This window comes from Lates calcarifer, linkage group LG9 (assembly GCF_001640805.2).
Source record: "Lates calcarifer isolate ASB-BC8 linkage group LG9, TLL_Latcal_v3, whole genome shotgun sequence".
NCBI lineage: Eukaryota > Metazoa > Chordata > Actinopteri > Centropomidae > Lates > Lates calcarifer.
The window spans coordinates 13,586,364-13,602,241 of record NC_066841.1 but is presented as its reverse complement, the minus strand read 5'-3'; the positions used below and the strand labels follow the sequence as shown (position 1 = coordinate 13,602,241).

Here is a 15,878-nt window from a genome sequence, read left to right as displayed (position 1 = left end):
GAAAAGGACATATGGATATTTTCAGTATGACTACAAAACACTTCCGACCAAACCATCACATACCTAGCTTACTAAGCTTGGATTTAATGTTTGTAAAAAATACACCACTGGAGCAACTCTTCTTAAAAGGAATAGTCTTTATGGACCTACAATTTTCTTTCAATGTATTTATTTTAATTAAAGGGGTATTTACAACTTCATATTGCAATTCCAGAAAGATGGAAGACATGCAAGAGACAATTTTGACTCTGACTCTTTGTCTCTGCTATGGATCAAGCTCTGAAGTCATTGGATCCTACACTTCCTACAATGCAACTAAATATCACCTGCTATTTAGACCCCCTTTGCCTGGGAAATGTTCTCACCTTTCATACTTGACAAGCCCAGTTTGTTTTTGAGTTTTTCTCTCAAAAACGTATCTACATGTGCAAAATTGGTGGAGTGTCCCTTTAACATTTAACACTGATGAAGACTTGATTTGTGGTGACATGCTTAGGTTCCCTTGATCAAAGACGAGTAAAGGTTCCCAAGGGGAAACAATAAAATGAGCACAGCAAGAGTCATGTGACAAAATATTGCTGCCTCGAAGTCTCACAAAGACTAATATACCCATTCATTTCTCTCAGAGGTTACTGTTGGTAAAAAGAAACACTGAGGGAATGTTGTAGCAGTAGAATACACATGAGAGAGCAGGCAAACACACACACAGATGTATCTTTACCTTGGCTGGGCCTTTGAACTGGTTGTTTCTGCCTCTGCTGCCGGAGCGTGAACCAGAACCTGGTCTGGATCCTGAACTGGGCCTGGAGCCTGTACTGCCATTACTGCTGTGTTCCCACTCGTCCTGTGGAGTTGAGAGAGGACAACAAAGGAAAGGACAGAGGATTCTGTTTTATTCAAAATTCAGTGTGTTTAATTTTCTGTCACAGGTAATCAAACTTGGAAGACAGAGGAAAGCACAAATACTAAAAAACTCAACAAAATGCATCTCTAACAATGTTGAGCTGATATTAATAATGGTATATTTATCTTGAGCCCAAAGTTAGGTATGTTAACAGACTCTGCTGGAGAAAGTCAGTCTTCGTTTTTATTAGTGAAGGCAAATGCACTATTTCTCCTGCTTTTGCTCTTGTTTTGTGTTAATATTAGGATTGTTAAAGACAACCTGAATTGTATTCTATTGCTTCACAAAAAGCTCTAAATCAACACACTTGTAAGTCCAAGAATTCAGCACAGTTTGTTGAAAATCTGCTAGAGGTTGTTGAGCTGACATAATAGTTCTTATTTTTGTCACCACGTTTGTTTCCATTATTGCTGAAAATAAAATTGAAATTGAAATCTGATTGTTGTTGGCTTCACTTCTGAGTTTCACTACACAATGCAAGAGGAGACAAGCCACGGTCAACAGTTCAAGCAAAACTCTAGTTTCTTTGCCAAGTCTCAAATACACTCCCAGAAGCTAAAGATGGAAGGTTGGTGATCTCTGGGACTCTGTTTTTACTGCACTGAAAATGTATTGACAAGAATTTGACATAGTGATATAAACAATGACATTTCAATTCTGGTCTCTCCTTTAACCTCCCTCATATTTTGGAGCACTCTATGCTCTCTATGAACCTCTCACCCATGTTGTTTCTCCCTCACTACTCACTTCCTGGTGAGTCATACCAATGAATCTCTGAGGAGCAATAATAGCCTAAATCACTGCAGACTGTACAAGCAGAACAGAGCAGAGCAACACACACACATGGAGAGACACACACAGACATTTATATTTAGCTGGCTAACCGACTGATAATTCATTTAGGATTATTAAGCTTCTGGCTCTAGCCTCACAGAACCCCGTGTTAGTTATTAAAAGTATAATTTCTCTCCAGCAACTGCGAGGAAGTTGATGAGCTGTGAATCCCTTAAGGCTGGTGTTATAGTCTCTTCTCACAGATGATGGAGAGGGAAAGACTAACGTGAACTGAGAGCAGAGCAAACCAACCTATGCTTTAATCTAGATGAGCACAGAAGATGACAGTGCAACATGGAGGCATCAGGAATCTAACTGCACATAAACGCCAATCACTCACCTCTCAAACTGTGAAGTACACATGCTTCGCACCTGTTAATGAGGTAAACTGCCCCCACTCTCACAGTTTCCTCTGAAACTTCTAGGACTGGTCATTTTGTTTTTGATTGGCACACTGTATATTCATTTAAGCACCAGTGTATATTGTTAACATGGAGCAACCAGTAGTTTAAGTATTGCTTTATGTGCTGTCAGATCTGTTAAACAGAGTCATTTTACATCTACAGAAAGTAAAACTTGAAAAGTTTTAACTTGCTGTTGTCAAAAATTGGACCTGACTATAGAATGATTAACAAACAATTTAATACAAGCTGTAACACTACAGAAGAGTCATATTTAAACCATTGTTTTGTGATTCTAGACTGTGTTTATTTGATACTACTTAGATACACACTGATTGGTCCATCTTTCCATCCATTACGGCGCTTGTGATGGATGGTAGGGTAGGTAGGGTGAAATAAGCAGACACTCAGGCACACTTACAGGCTTGGATGAGCCTCTCCCCCGCTGAAGATGTCCAGCTGCCATCTTTTTTGTCGTTGCAGTCCTCTGTCCACTGGAAGAGAGAAATGGAGGCAAAAGATGCTATCATTTCTGAAAGGACAAACTCAAGACAAACTCAAATGCAGAGCAGGCAACTTTTAAGTCACAGCAAATTTTTGTTTCTTTACAGTTTCTTACAGTTTTTCTTCTATAATTGACTCAATGGTGTCTTTGTCCTTGATCTTGGGCAACTTTGTGTATGTGCAGTGGGGATGCAAAGAGGATGAAGAATGTCACTGCAAGATGAGTGTGTGTTAACTTTTTCATGGAGAAAGCAGGTCAGTTGCATATCCAGCATCCTGTATTTGGATGCATATCCACCTTTGTCTAGGTTTACATATACATTACATGTATATACCCCTCCAGCGTGTTTCAGAAGATACAAACCAGAGACACCTCTAGAGCCGCTACCTTAACATAACCACTGCGGCTGGCAGATATGTCATCCATTTAAGTAATAAGGTTCTGACCTGTGGCACCTTGCCACCATTGTCCAAATCCAAGTCTCCGTCTGCCTTGTCTCCCAGCAGCCCCTGCACCTGGTACTCCAGCACATAGCTGTCAATGAAGCGCTCCAGCTCTTCAATCTCCTGCGAGCGTGTGCTCCCTGCCTCAGACGATGCAGATGCCACTGAAGAGTTCTCCATGGCAACCTGGCGCTGTGATTGGTGGAAGGGGAGGAGGGGAAGGGAAGGAGGAAAGTGACCTGTGTAGAGAAGAATAGAAAGATGGAGAGAGAGGAGTAAGCTAAAAATCCAACATGACTAGGAACTGCCATCATGCAAGCACTCATTTCCTCTGACTACAAAGCTGACCTATGTTTACAATAAAGACCCCAAACATCAAGACAACAATCATGTGGGTGTCAGACATTATGCGTTGATAGCAGTTGATAAAAAATTATCAGCAACTATTTTAATAAATTGATTATTTTAACAATTTTTCCAAGCAAAAATGACAAACATTCACTTGTTGAAGCTTTTCAAATGTGATAACTTTGTGAAACATTTGTTTTTACTATTTTCTGAAGCAGTTAATTGATAAAATAATCAGCAGGATTGCGTTATGGATGGATGAACTCAACTAACAGTTACTTGCAGCCCCATGTACCTGCAGCCATAACAGCTGGTTCTCTCACCTTGGTCCCTCTCAACTTCCCAACATTCAAAGAAGGCACATAGCCTCACTGCTGTCAATAAACATCCATATCTGCACTGTGTTCTTCCAAAGTATCCAAGGCTGCAGGCAGCAGCACTGTCCTGGTGTGGAGCTACAGCAGACCCAGGTTGTGTTTTGACCCAGATTACATCACATTCATCTTCTGAACAACCTCTGACTCATGTCTGCTAACTTTGTCGGGCCAAACTCTCTCTGGTGTCGTCATTCACACACCTCCTCAAGTCCATTTCTCTCTTTGTTTTTCCACCTCTTTCCTGTTATCACTCTCTCTCACTCTCAGTGCTGTCGGTGTTGTGTGTGATCACCTGACCTCTGGCCAACAGCGAAGCAGCTTCCTGCCTGTCTGTCTATTGCTACTAAGCTCCTTTACATCATGGCTTGATCACCAGCCATGCAAAGAGGATTTATGGCCCTGGAGCACGCAGAATGGTATCTGCTGAGCCCTGGGGACTCACTGGGGAGCCCTGTGCGTTTGCAGCCAACAAGTCAGCTACAGCAGCTACACAAGGTCTAAAGCCTTTGTTTTGGTTTTGGCAACAGGGCTATTTAATGCCATGGTAATACGGAGTTTTATATCCTAAAGACTGTCCTCAGTCTGTTTTTTACATTGAGCCTGATCTCAGTAACTGCTGCACTATGTGGTGTCTTATCAACATCATTTTTAAAAACAACACAACAAAGTGCAGAGAGAAATTAGATCACACTAGTTAAACAGAACAAAAACACCAATAAAATACTCATTTTAGAGTTTCAGAGTACCAGTAATTCCAACAAATATGTTTACAACTATTATACTGCGCTAATAATACCAAGAGGGAAACACTCCATTAGAAGATCAGACCTCAGGGTCATCGACAAGGCAGCATCCCTGCTGAGCCAGACTGGAACTTAAACCAGTCTCCTGCTCAAGGACATTTTAGCTCTTGAGAATCTCCCTACTCAGGACTAACCTGCTGCTTTCCTTTATGTACAACCAGGACTAATGCTGTAATCCCTTCATAATATGCAGCACGGTCAATATGTCCTACTCTGATCTAGTGTCAATAGTATAATCCATCCATACGTTGATGCCAAAGCTTTGATTAGCCTGGTGATTTGCAGCTAGCAGACTACAGAAGCATCAGCGCTTAGACCAAGTGCCCTGAAGAAGCTTTTTACCTTCAGGAAAAACAAAGCAGCACATGTACAGCAATACATAACCGACTTAAACAACTACATATGCATGTTCACATGTACAAATAAAAGCATGTACTGCACACTTGCACAAAAATCATCTTTGAATTCAAGTTGAGATTTATATCTTCTTTTTTTATTGATTTATTTTTTTCTAATGAAAAATGCATTTAAACATTCTTGGTAATTGGGGAGCACAAGACAAATTCAAACTGAACCACTGGCCCCATTTTTGTCCTATTCCTGTCCCAGGAAAATCATGGGTTAAATCATGTGCTGCCCCCAAACACACAACACTGATGTCACACGCCAAAGTCTGTTAGCTCAGATCAAATAAGACAGATGTCACACAGTCCTCCAAGTCATGCCACCCTCCAGTTCCACAGCCAACCCAGTCTCCACCAGCACTAACAACCTACTGACACCACAGAGCACACTTGGCAGACAAACAAATATCTCCAAACATTAACATGTGGAGACTTTACAGCTATATAAAGTCAAGAATCTATTCTCAGTTGAACATGCACTGTACAATTGTGCAGCGTCTAACTCCATTAAGTTGCCAGCTTGTAATGCACACCAACACAACAGCCCTGCACTAAATTTGATTTTAACAAGAAAAACAAGCTTAACTTAACTTATAGTATCATTGTGTCAGTACTGGTGTTGATTCAGCTGTAAGGTAATGGTTTGAGGCTGCTGAGTGACTGGCATGGTGTTAATATTTTTTCCACAACTGTTTACACAAAGCAGGAGAAAACAGCTTTCAAAAGACTTACATTTACATCTCAGTTTGTTCATTTCAAAAGCGCTGAAGTGTATAGAGACGACTTGCATTGATTCCAAACAAGTGAATGGAGAAGCATTCAGTAATAGGTGTCTAGATGTTTGCAACACTAGGTTAATTGCTGTGTATTGGTAGGGGATTGAGTCCAGTCTGATGTCCTACTGTTGTCCTTGACATGTAGTGTAAATTTACTGCCTGAGGGGAAGCTGCCAATAGTCATTGACCCATCAATCATTGCAGCTCTTACCTAGTTATCTGTCTTTTTGCCTTGGTATCAGTCAGTTTCTTTATAATAGTATTTCATGTGCTTACTGTTCAGGACTGACAAATCACCAGGACTGTGCATGCATTAAAGTAAAAAAATGACATCAGCTTCAGTATCCAAAGTAAATACTGGTTATACATTATAATAGGACTGGTCCGTTGTATGTGAAATGGGACTCAAAGTCCTCTCTATCCTGCTGTGTTTCGTAACACATTGCTCCAAACCTGCAGTCTACACTGGGAACTTCTGAAATGTGCTGTCTTGTGTCTACATTTACTTTGCTTTCACAGAGGGTTTATCTTTCAGATTAGCAGCAATAACATCAAAGTTCTTATGGTAGAGGTGAAAACAAGTTTGCCTTCCTAACATAATATCAGTTTGATGTTCCATGGAAGCATAAATTTGCTCATGTGAGAGTCAACAAGCCAAACCACTGTTATCCCTGCAGGCTGCATGAGAGGGCAGGAGGTTGGGAGGAGACTAAAGCAGGGGATTCATCTCAGTCAAATAAAGACAAGGTTACTGTTTATGGCATACATGAGAAAAACAAACACAGATATGGACAGCAGGCTGGTGGCCCCTCTGATCTTTGGCTAAACAGAGAAACTGACTCTGCAAGGACAGGAGCACAAATAGCATCTTGGAAGTGCATATGCTTTACAATGGTTCAATGATACAGGCTCTCACATTACAGTAGACCGATGCAAATGATGAGGGATAGCATTCATAAAAACTTGCATTTTAACTTTGTAGTAACGATCTCTCAGCTTGTCCTTCCACAATCACACAAAAAGAGAATGGGTTACGGCTGCAACTATGATCATATTCATTATTGATTAATCTGTTGATTAGCTTTTTGATTGAAGAGGAAGTGTAGGAATTTTACACATCAAAGTCTGTGTAAAGGTCTTGGGGAGTACCACTGCACGTGAAAAAGTGGTATGGGAAAAAAATGTGCTTGTTTTGTCCGACCATCACCCAAAACCCCAGGATTTAGTTTAACATCAGAGACAAAGACAAATATTCACAAATAGCTGAAACTTGTGAATTATCGATTATCAAAGTATTTGCAGATTCAATGTCTGTCAAATATTTGTTTAATTGATTAATGGCTGCAGTTTCAATTCAATTAAATTTTATTTATAAAGTGCCAAATCACAACAGAAGTTATCTCCAGGTGCTTTTCATATAGAGCAGGTCTAGACTGTACTTTCTATATTATTATATTTACAGAGAGAGACCCAACAATTTCCACCATGAGCAAGCACTTTCAGAGTGACTAATAACCAAAGCTTTAAACTAATTGTGGAATGAAGAAAGAAAGAAACAGAGTCAGTCAAACAGAAGCAATTTGTTGCAGTGGTCATCACGCTGTGAAATTTTCCATGTGTATTGTCTGCTGGTTGTAGGCAGCCTCTTTCCATCTTTGTTTGCCTGTCCCACTCTCCTTCCCCTTCTCAAACTACATCTTTCAGTCCCCCATCCCACATACCCTGACTCCTCCCCTGCTCCTTCCTGTCTCCACCCTTTCCCTCAAGTTTACCAGCTGTTACAACAAAGAGCTGTGTGCTACACTGTCCTGGCCACACTTACATATTGGCATATCAGTATCCAACACTAACCCTATTCAGTTATATAGTTATGGCAATATCATCTAGCCCTCTCCATACTCACTAAATCAAGTAGTGTTTTTCAGGTCAAACATTTAGTTTTACGTTACTGATTCATTCTGTTTGAATCGCTGAACAAATCAGAGATGTGGGTGGTGTTTCAGAGGTCAGGAACCAGGCTTAGGTTTCATGTGACCTTAGTTTTCAACCAACCACTGCTGAGCACATTATTACTGAAGCCTTTTGTATGACCTGAGGAAACACAGAGTAACGCCCTATGAAACTGAAGTGTGCAAAATACTGTACAGTAAGGTGGTGATTCCTGACACACAGGTCAGCAGAGACGGATCAGCACTGTAAAATGTAACGCAGTGTGTACTGCAGTGTGACCGAGCTGAAGACTGTGCCCAAAGCCCAGCATCAACCAGACAGATACTAAACTAGCCAGACAGACACAGCATGGCACTGGACAGCACACTGTTTCTTTGTTAGAGAGGCAGAGACAAATGCCAATCTACACCATGTATGCTCTGTGGCAGGATATATTTTTAAAAAGCCTTTTTCCTCCATTAATGACCTGCTTCCCCTTCTTTCTTCTACTGTTTCTCTGTGGTTTTTGATTTGCTAAAGACAGTTCAACTCTACTGGGAGCACCCTAATTTGTTAAAATATAATGATTTAAGCAAGATCAGAATTTTATAGTTAATGTAAGTATAATATGGATCAGAAAAATGAAATAACAATGATAAATTATTGATAATTTGCTGTTCTCAAGATTTATAACTAATAAAAGAAATTTCGGTATGAAACTGTAACATGAAGCATAACAACCATATAAACCACAATTCCTTGGGGTCCAAAGACACAATACCACTTCAGTGGACACTCCTCCACTCATCAACAAAGCAAAACAAGCCCTGGGCCATCAGTGATTTACAGTCTTTAATATGGTTACACAACAGCCAGAGAGTAAGAAGCATAATCCTTACAACCCAAACAAAGTTGAACATGAGACCCAATCTCCCCAGTAGGAGTCCAAGTCAATGTTCTCACCCCATGCAGCGAGAGCTGCTAACACAGCTAATCTGGTCTACTACTGATGGGCTGTATTAACAAACTAACACTTGGGTTTATATATACTTTGGAGTAGTCTATTTTTGAGAGCAGGATAGCAGCATTCATTTGACATATTTGCTAACATGTGAGTGTGTGTTTAAAATCAAATGGAACAACCAGACATCTTGTTTTTTCTGTTGTGAATGTTTATATAATGTACATTATGTGTACACTGAACGCATAAGAGCCGGTTCTGTGAAAACTACAGATGCACAATTTTGTTGTTGTGAATACCAGCCTTCTTAGCACTGCCTCAAGAGAACGCTACCCTGTATTTCACTGCACATACTGTATGAGCATGTGACAAATAAAACCTCTGAGTCTTGTTTTGTATAGTATCCTTTAGTATTTTGTACACCATCAGTGGAAAGTATAATGCCCATACGGTATGAAATCTGGACAACATTGTGTAGCCTCTCTTCCTCTGTAGCATGAACACAAAACTGAAATTTCAGCAACAATTAGATGTGTGGTGCTAGTACAAAATGTGCCTGAAATAGTAGCAAAGTTTCAAATCAAAGTGGCTCCATTCACATCATGTGCAACTCCTGTTTCATTCTCTTGCAATGGTGTGGAAAATGTCTGTAGCCAGTGACAATCACCTTTAAATATATCCTTAATTGGCCCCTGTCAAGAGCAATAGGTGCCATAAATATAGTGGCATTTACAAAATCATGCAGAAAGTTGGAACAGGTGCAAGGTTGATCACTGCATTAAAATATGTCTTTGAAGGGCTAAAATTACAAACCAGCTTTAAAGGAGTCTGTTGTCATCCCTGCCTCCCATTCATTGTAACAAGCTGTTGTGAGTAAATGTGTTTATTCATAGTACAGGAGCTGAATGACCTGAATCTAGAGGAACAAGCCAACAGAAGATAGCCAGCACATGCCACACAGTGGGGTCCAAGGGTGTGTGTATGTGTGTGTACACCTAAAACAATAGCCCCATTGTACCCCCTATGCCCATGTAGTGACCTAATGGGAGAGGATTGGGCATGTGCAGTACTGTGGAACTGTTGGGACTGTAGCCCAACAATGCCATTCAGTCCAGATTCACAAATACACACACGCACAGAGTCCTGGCAAACAACTGAGGGTGTGTAATACAGCTCACAGCCTTCACAATGTGCATGGACTGTAGGTAGAAGTTCTGAGGCCTCAGAGCTGAGTGGCAACAAAAGTGAAAAGAGAGACAACAAAGGTTGATCTGTAACAAAGCAGTGGCCATTATTGGTTAGGGTTGAACACATGGGATGATGACAAAACAAGTAACTCTGAGAACAAAAGGTCAACCATATAAGACCACAACTGCTTGTTTCCAAAACTATGCCAGAGAACTACTCTGCATTTCTGCACTAAGCTAAAGGCCTTACATTGTCAGCTTTAAACCGTCACCTGATATCTCTCCTCTCGCGGAAGCTACTGTATGTTTTCCTCAATCGTGTGACCGGTGTGGTCTCCCTCTCTCCCCTTTCTCTCTTTTCCAACTCACTCATCCACACACTACAGGCATTGTAATGAGCAGCAGTTCCCACTGAAATGAGGCTAGATCTTTGCTACGCAGCCTGACTCAGGGTGTTCCAGTTTTCTGCAGGCTACTCCCACTCTCTCCATAACATGCAGCTGTGTTCACTGCTCCTCCGCATTCTTCAAAATACTGCATGCGTATAAATGGATGTGCATCAAAACAACTCTAAACACTGCCCCATTTCTAGGCGTTCGCTTTGACATGTGGCATAGAGGTTACAAGTTACATGGTGCTACTCTGGTACCAGTATTTGTTGCCAATATCCTGGGATCATTCTTTCATTTCCTGCCCCTGTTTGACCTCTGGGGGCAGAGTTTGCAGACTTGGCCATTCGTTGCATCAATGCAGTGCTCGTATGTGCTGGGAGTGGAAATCACAGGGGTGATGACGCTGTGCTGACTCTGCTTAGATGGTCTAAATGAAGCTGCCTTTCAGGCCAAAATTAAACATAAGTGATAACTCACTTTTCTAGTACTGTTACAAGACCACTGTAGTTTTTGTAGTTCACTGCTCAACAGTTAACTTTCAAGAATAAACTGGACTGTTGCTGTGATGTAGTGAGGTGAGTTCCTAAAACATTAAAGGCTAGATGAAAGTGGTGTGCCAATTGAAGCCACAAGGCTTCATCTATCTTATGAGTAATGTATTTTTAATTAATCTATACATGTTTGACATTGTATTGTCCATGAGGGTTACAAAAGTTGACAAATGACTTGATCAGGCTGGGCAGATTTAGACAACAGGCACTCAGCCAAGTTAAGTGTCTTTTTACAATGACTGCTGGGTGCAGGACGAGACACTGGCTGAACCTGACTTACCACTTGGCAGACTACTGAATCTACATGTATGCCTCTGGTTGTGGCACCACAGTAATGTCAGCAACCTGGTCATGGATCATACACTGTAAAGACCAAGACACGTGTTCCTCTTAACAGGATTAGCTCAATCAGATCATTAATTTATTAACCTGTTCTCTGCTGGGAAAGCCCTTTGTTGAAGAGAAATTTTATTCCTACTTTTTGGCATTAAAGTGTGTCAAATCCTGTCTTAGTCAAGTTAGGAGGGTATCGGATATGTGACTTGTGGTGGCAAGCAAAACATTCCTTTACCTCTGTAAAGTCACTCTGATTCAATCAGTCTCTGAACAGCAGGAATCTCAGGAATGTTACAAGCAAACTGGATTTAAACATACAATAAAAACAACTGCCAGGAGTCCTATAGGATAGACCACTGCAAGTTTTGAGACTTTTATAACTTAACGTATCTGACAGATTTTTAAGTTGCAAGGACATGTTCTTTCCATTGCTCGTTCCACATGGTTTAGGTTTGTCCCATCCTGTGCTAAGTCAGTTATCACTATGCAAGCTAACCAAAGCAACCTCCTGCATTCAACTGTTTCAGTTAAGATGACAGATCCTATTTTAAATATGAGTTGAATGTATAGAGTGATTTGCCTCTGTCCTGACTAGCAGCTATGGCCCTGGTCTTTGTTGTGATGGTCAACAGCTGATACAGGCTACAGATCTGCACCAATCTCAGTTCCTTTACAGGGCAGACTGACATCAAACATTTTGAACGGCTATTCCTGCCATTCCTGTCTTGCAAGTGTAACGTAACGTTACTGAAACCAATCTGTATACAAAGCTGATTATATGAAGTGACCTCGACCTTAGCTATAGTTCTTTTAAATATATATTTTGCATTCCCATAACCACGCCCATGCTGTCTGGGATGCTAGTGCTGTCCGCTAGCCAAGTGGTGTATCCTAACAATACGTTTATGGTAACGTTATCCAAATGACTGCACCACAATGTCCCTGTCAAAGTAATAAAGCCACATCTGGAGGCGCCTTCACGCCCTGGTGTGTCTTCCCTGCCCGCGTATCACTGGTAACAATGGTGACGCAAGCTTTGCGGCTAACCAGCCGGCTAACATTAGCTAGCTCCCAAGCCCAACAGTAAACAACAACAGGCCACATATTACGGGCTTCACACCACTCTCCGTCAACTGTGCTATATCAACAGGTCTGCCGGTTGAAGTCAGAGTAAAACCAGGTCATTCACAGCGACAACTCGCTGCAAATCCAACGCATCATATAAAACTATTATCTGGTTACCACGGTTATTGCTCTCCCACCGACACACACCTTCACCCGGCTTAAATTGGGATAAATCCTTACCCGATGCGAGATTCTGACTCCTGGGGAACCCGGGATCACCTCCTGAGATCAAATCCGCCGTGTCATGGGTGTGTTTCTCAAAAACAGAAGAGGGAAAGAGGATTATCTATCTAATGGTAACTCTGACGTCCCAGACTAAGGAAAGAGGGAATGCAGGAATGTGACGTTCAGTCCGGTCTGCTGGTAGCGTTGACACGTGCACTCAGGAGTGGAGCATTGTGGGAAACGTAGTTCAATATTGAACTAATTATCGCTTGTTTAGATTCTTGATTAATAACTGGTTTTAAGTGTCACACAACCCATTATTATTGCCTCCTCACCCTCAGGGAAAATTGTTTTGATACAGCACCAGGTAATGAATTAAACTGAAGACAAATATTAGCAGTTTTCTGACCTTTTAAATTTTGGAGAAAAAATTCTAACTATAATTTAAGCCTATTATGGTAGCCATTGATGGAAAGTAACATAAGTAGGTTACACATACAAGAACTGTACTTCCATTTTCTGCTACTTTATGCCACTACTCTACATTGCAGAGGCAAATATTTCATACAATATATAGTACTTTTGACTCCTTTACTACTGTGAAGATTCATAATATTATTATAGATCAAATTACCCAGCAGTATATTAACAAATTAAAATTAGCCCCGCCTTTATTAGATGCAACATTAAATTGATACATAAATTAATGCAATATCCAAAATTAAAATATATATAATTCTGCAAAAGGGCATTATACATAAAGGGGATATTTTAATGCTAATAGTTTTTGTACTTTTACCAAAATAAAATTCTGCATACATTTTATTTGTAGTACTCAGACTGAGGTGTTGCTGCTTTTACTAAAAGTAAAAGATCTGAGTACTTCTTTCACCACTTGATGATGTAATTTAAAGAATTTTATAAATTTCTTATTTATGAATTTATTTACTTTTTTATTTTTATTTATTTATATTATTTTTTTACCTATAATTTTACCTTTATTGTAAAATTGGAAATTGGCATGTAAAGGCAAAGTTTTTTTCTTTAATAGCTGAACATATCTGTTATTCTAGAGATTTGTTAAATGAATGAATAAATAGATAAAATAAACTTGAGGTGTGAGGTGACAGCCCCTAAGGTGACAACAAACTATGTACATGCACTAGTTGATTTGACAAATTAAATGGTCTTATCCAACAATCCAACTTTGTTCTCTGTTCTTTTTTTGTCAGTTGAAACTATTGATAGCAGCTGTTGCAGACATATTTCCATTTATGACTTGTGGTTATATTTTTGTTTTGCTAATGACTGTTCTAATTCAATTGGTAAAATATGTTTAAATTATTTCCCCTCTTCTTTCCCTTAGTAGTAAGCCCACCTTGTAAACCCAGCACAAATGACTACTGAACTTTCTGAGGAATCTTTTCAATATAATTATGACCCCTTGTGGAAAATGAGAGAAGTGCAGTTACAGGAACCCTCTCCAGTGTATGTGTGTGCGTGTGATTCTGTAGATGTGTGGATTTTTACATGATATGAATATGCATACCACAAGGATTTATCAGGGTCCTTAGTCAATATGGTAGACAGTTGGAAGATAGAGCTCAGACAGACTGACTGACAGATCTGCATATGAACATGAAACAGATAGTCAGGCTTTCTGTGCCTGACTATCTGTTTCAGGCAGACAGATGAACTAAACTCTGAATTAAAAGATGGGTAGATAAGTCTGCATGGACAGGTAAACAGACAGTTGAGAGGAAGGACCCCCTCCTCTGCTCCAGACAGGTGCAGAATGTATTTCCCACCACAGTCAGAGGCTAATTAACCACCACGCCGTGATGGAGACTCCAGCAGGTCACTACACCCCCTCCACCTTCCAACCCCCCCTCCCCCAGATTCATCTTCCTCCTTTCAGCCTCCCATTCCTTCTCACTCCCTTGCCCAGTTCTATGTCTATACCTTAGTCGTCCCATAATTACTTTGTTGTCCTCTTCACATCACCCACAGCACCGCAAGCCACTCAGCCCTCCATTTCCCTCCCATACTGCTGATGTGCATTGTCTCTGTGCACACGCTCCATTTATATCACCTCCCCTCACATGTGCTCACCTATAGCTTTCATCTTTTGATATGTGTGAGGCTGGAAAAAGTAAAACCCTTGATGTGCTATTCTGAAATCTGCACTGGCTGTTTGTGAACTGAATCTGAGGTAGAGAAGAGGTTAGAAGATGTAATGTCTTTGCTTTCAATGCATTGAATTCATAATTCATTCTCTGTCTTATAAATCTCATATCTGTTTTAAATCTATGAGTCTATAAAACTGCAGATTTAAGGCTTGCGTGAAGCTAAGTTGTAAAAGTTGGTGAGATTCAAAGTCATTTGCACTGTTGCCAAGGGAACCATAATGCTGTATAATTTCAATGTTCTAAAAATGTCAACTCCTGTTGCATGGCACGCAATCCTTGAAAAGTTGTTCAAAAAAATAATCTTTTCTTCTTTTTTTTCCACCCTGAATGTACCTTTTCAGTACTGTGTATTTAATAATAATAAAGACACCCACAGAGGAGATGGAAATGTTATCATTTTATTGTGTTTAGTTGGAAATGTATAGAATGTGAGCAAGCAAGTCAATGATCTCAGTCACATTTCTTTGTAGGCAGTGCCAACAGTTTATGAATATATATGAATTTACATATAAATATACATCGTGTTACAAATTTATTTTGGTAAAGTGAACTTTGTTAATATAAATATATACTTTAATGTTGGTTTGAAGGTCTCACAGCAAATTCTGTGGAGTGAGAGGAAGAGAGGCAAAAGCTGACATTGGCGTTACTCCTCAGGTCGCCCTGCACAAAGCTGAATCCTCACCAGAGGGATGGTACCAAGGCACCAATTAGCAGTGGAGAGGGCGCATGATGATATTTCCGTGTGCTTGTGGCCTGGGCAGCTCCGTCTGTGTGTGTTATAAAAGGCAAAACCATAAACATGGAATTAGACAGTACAGGCCCCACAGCTCTTAAGGTCACAGACTCTCCCCTCCTGTGGCTTTGCGAGAGCAACGGTGTGATATAAACAACACTGGCCAGTAAGCCGTTATTATTGTAACATGCAGGTTTTCTAATGGGGCGGCTGATTACTTGTGCTTGTCAGTCTGTGAAGTTCATTAGGCCAGCGGCTCTGATGCAGCAGTCAGCTGCAGTTCTGCTCTTTTATTGTTAGGTCGAATGAGTGCAGGAGATAGGTGTGGGAGAAAGATCACTGTGAACCAGATAGAGAGAAACTAAGTGGGTGGAAGTGACTGAACATATCTTTGTGTAAAACATGCACACAGGCACACACATACGCGCGCGCGCACACACACACACACACACACACACACACACACACACACATTAACACTCAGACAAATAAACACACTGGGATTGGCCAGG

The 15,878-nt window shown here is 40.5% G+C and overlaps 1 protein-coding gene across 1 annotated transcript in view; it reads right to left on the bottom strand.

The window, feature by feature from the left end:
• Positions 1-12,646, bottom strand: part of ctif (CBP80/20-dependent translation initiation factor) — a 49,358-nt gene extending 36,712 nt beyond the window's left edge. Inside the window, 5 exon segments of the mRNA XM_051072930.1 lie at positions 722-844; positions 2,561-2,584; positions 2,586-2,633; positions 3,091-3,326; positions 12,457-12,646. Of these exon segments, the coding sequence (XP_050928887.1) occupies positions 722-844; positions 2,561-2,584; positions 2,586-2,633; positions 3,091-3,267 (372 nt within the window). The 5' untranslated portion in view covers positions 3,268-3,326; positions 12,457-12,646.
• Between the last annotated feature and the right edge of the window lie 3,232 nt (positions 12,647-15,878).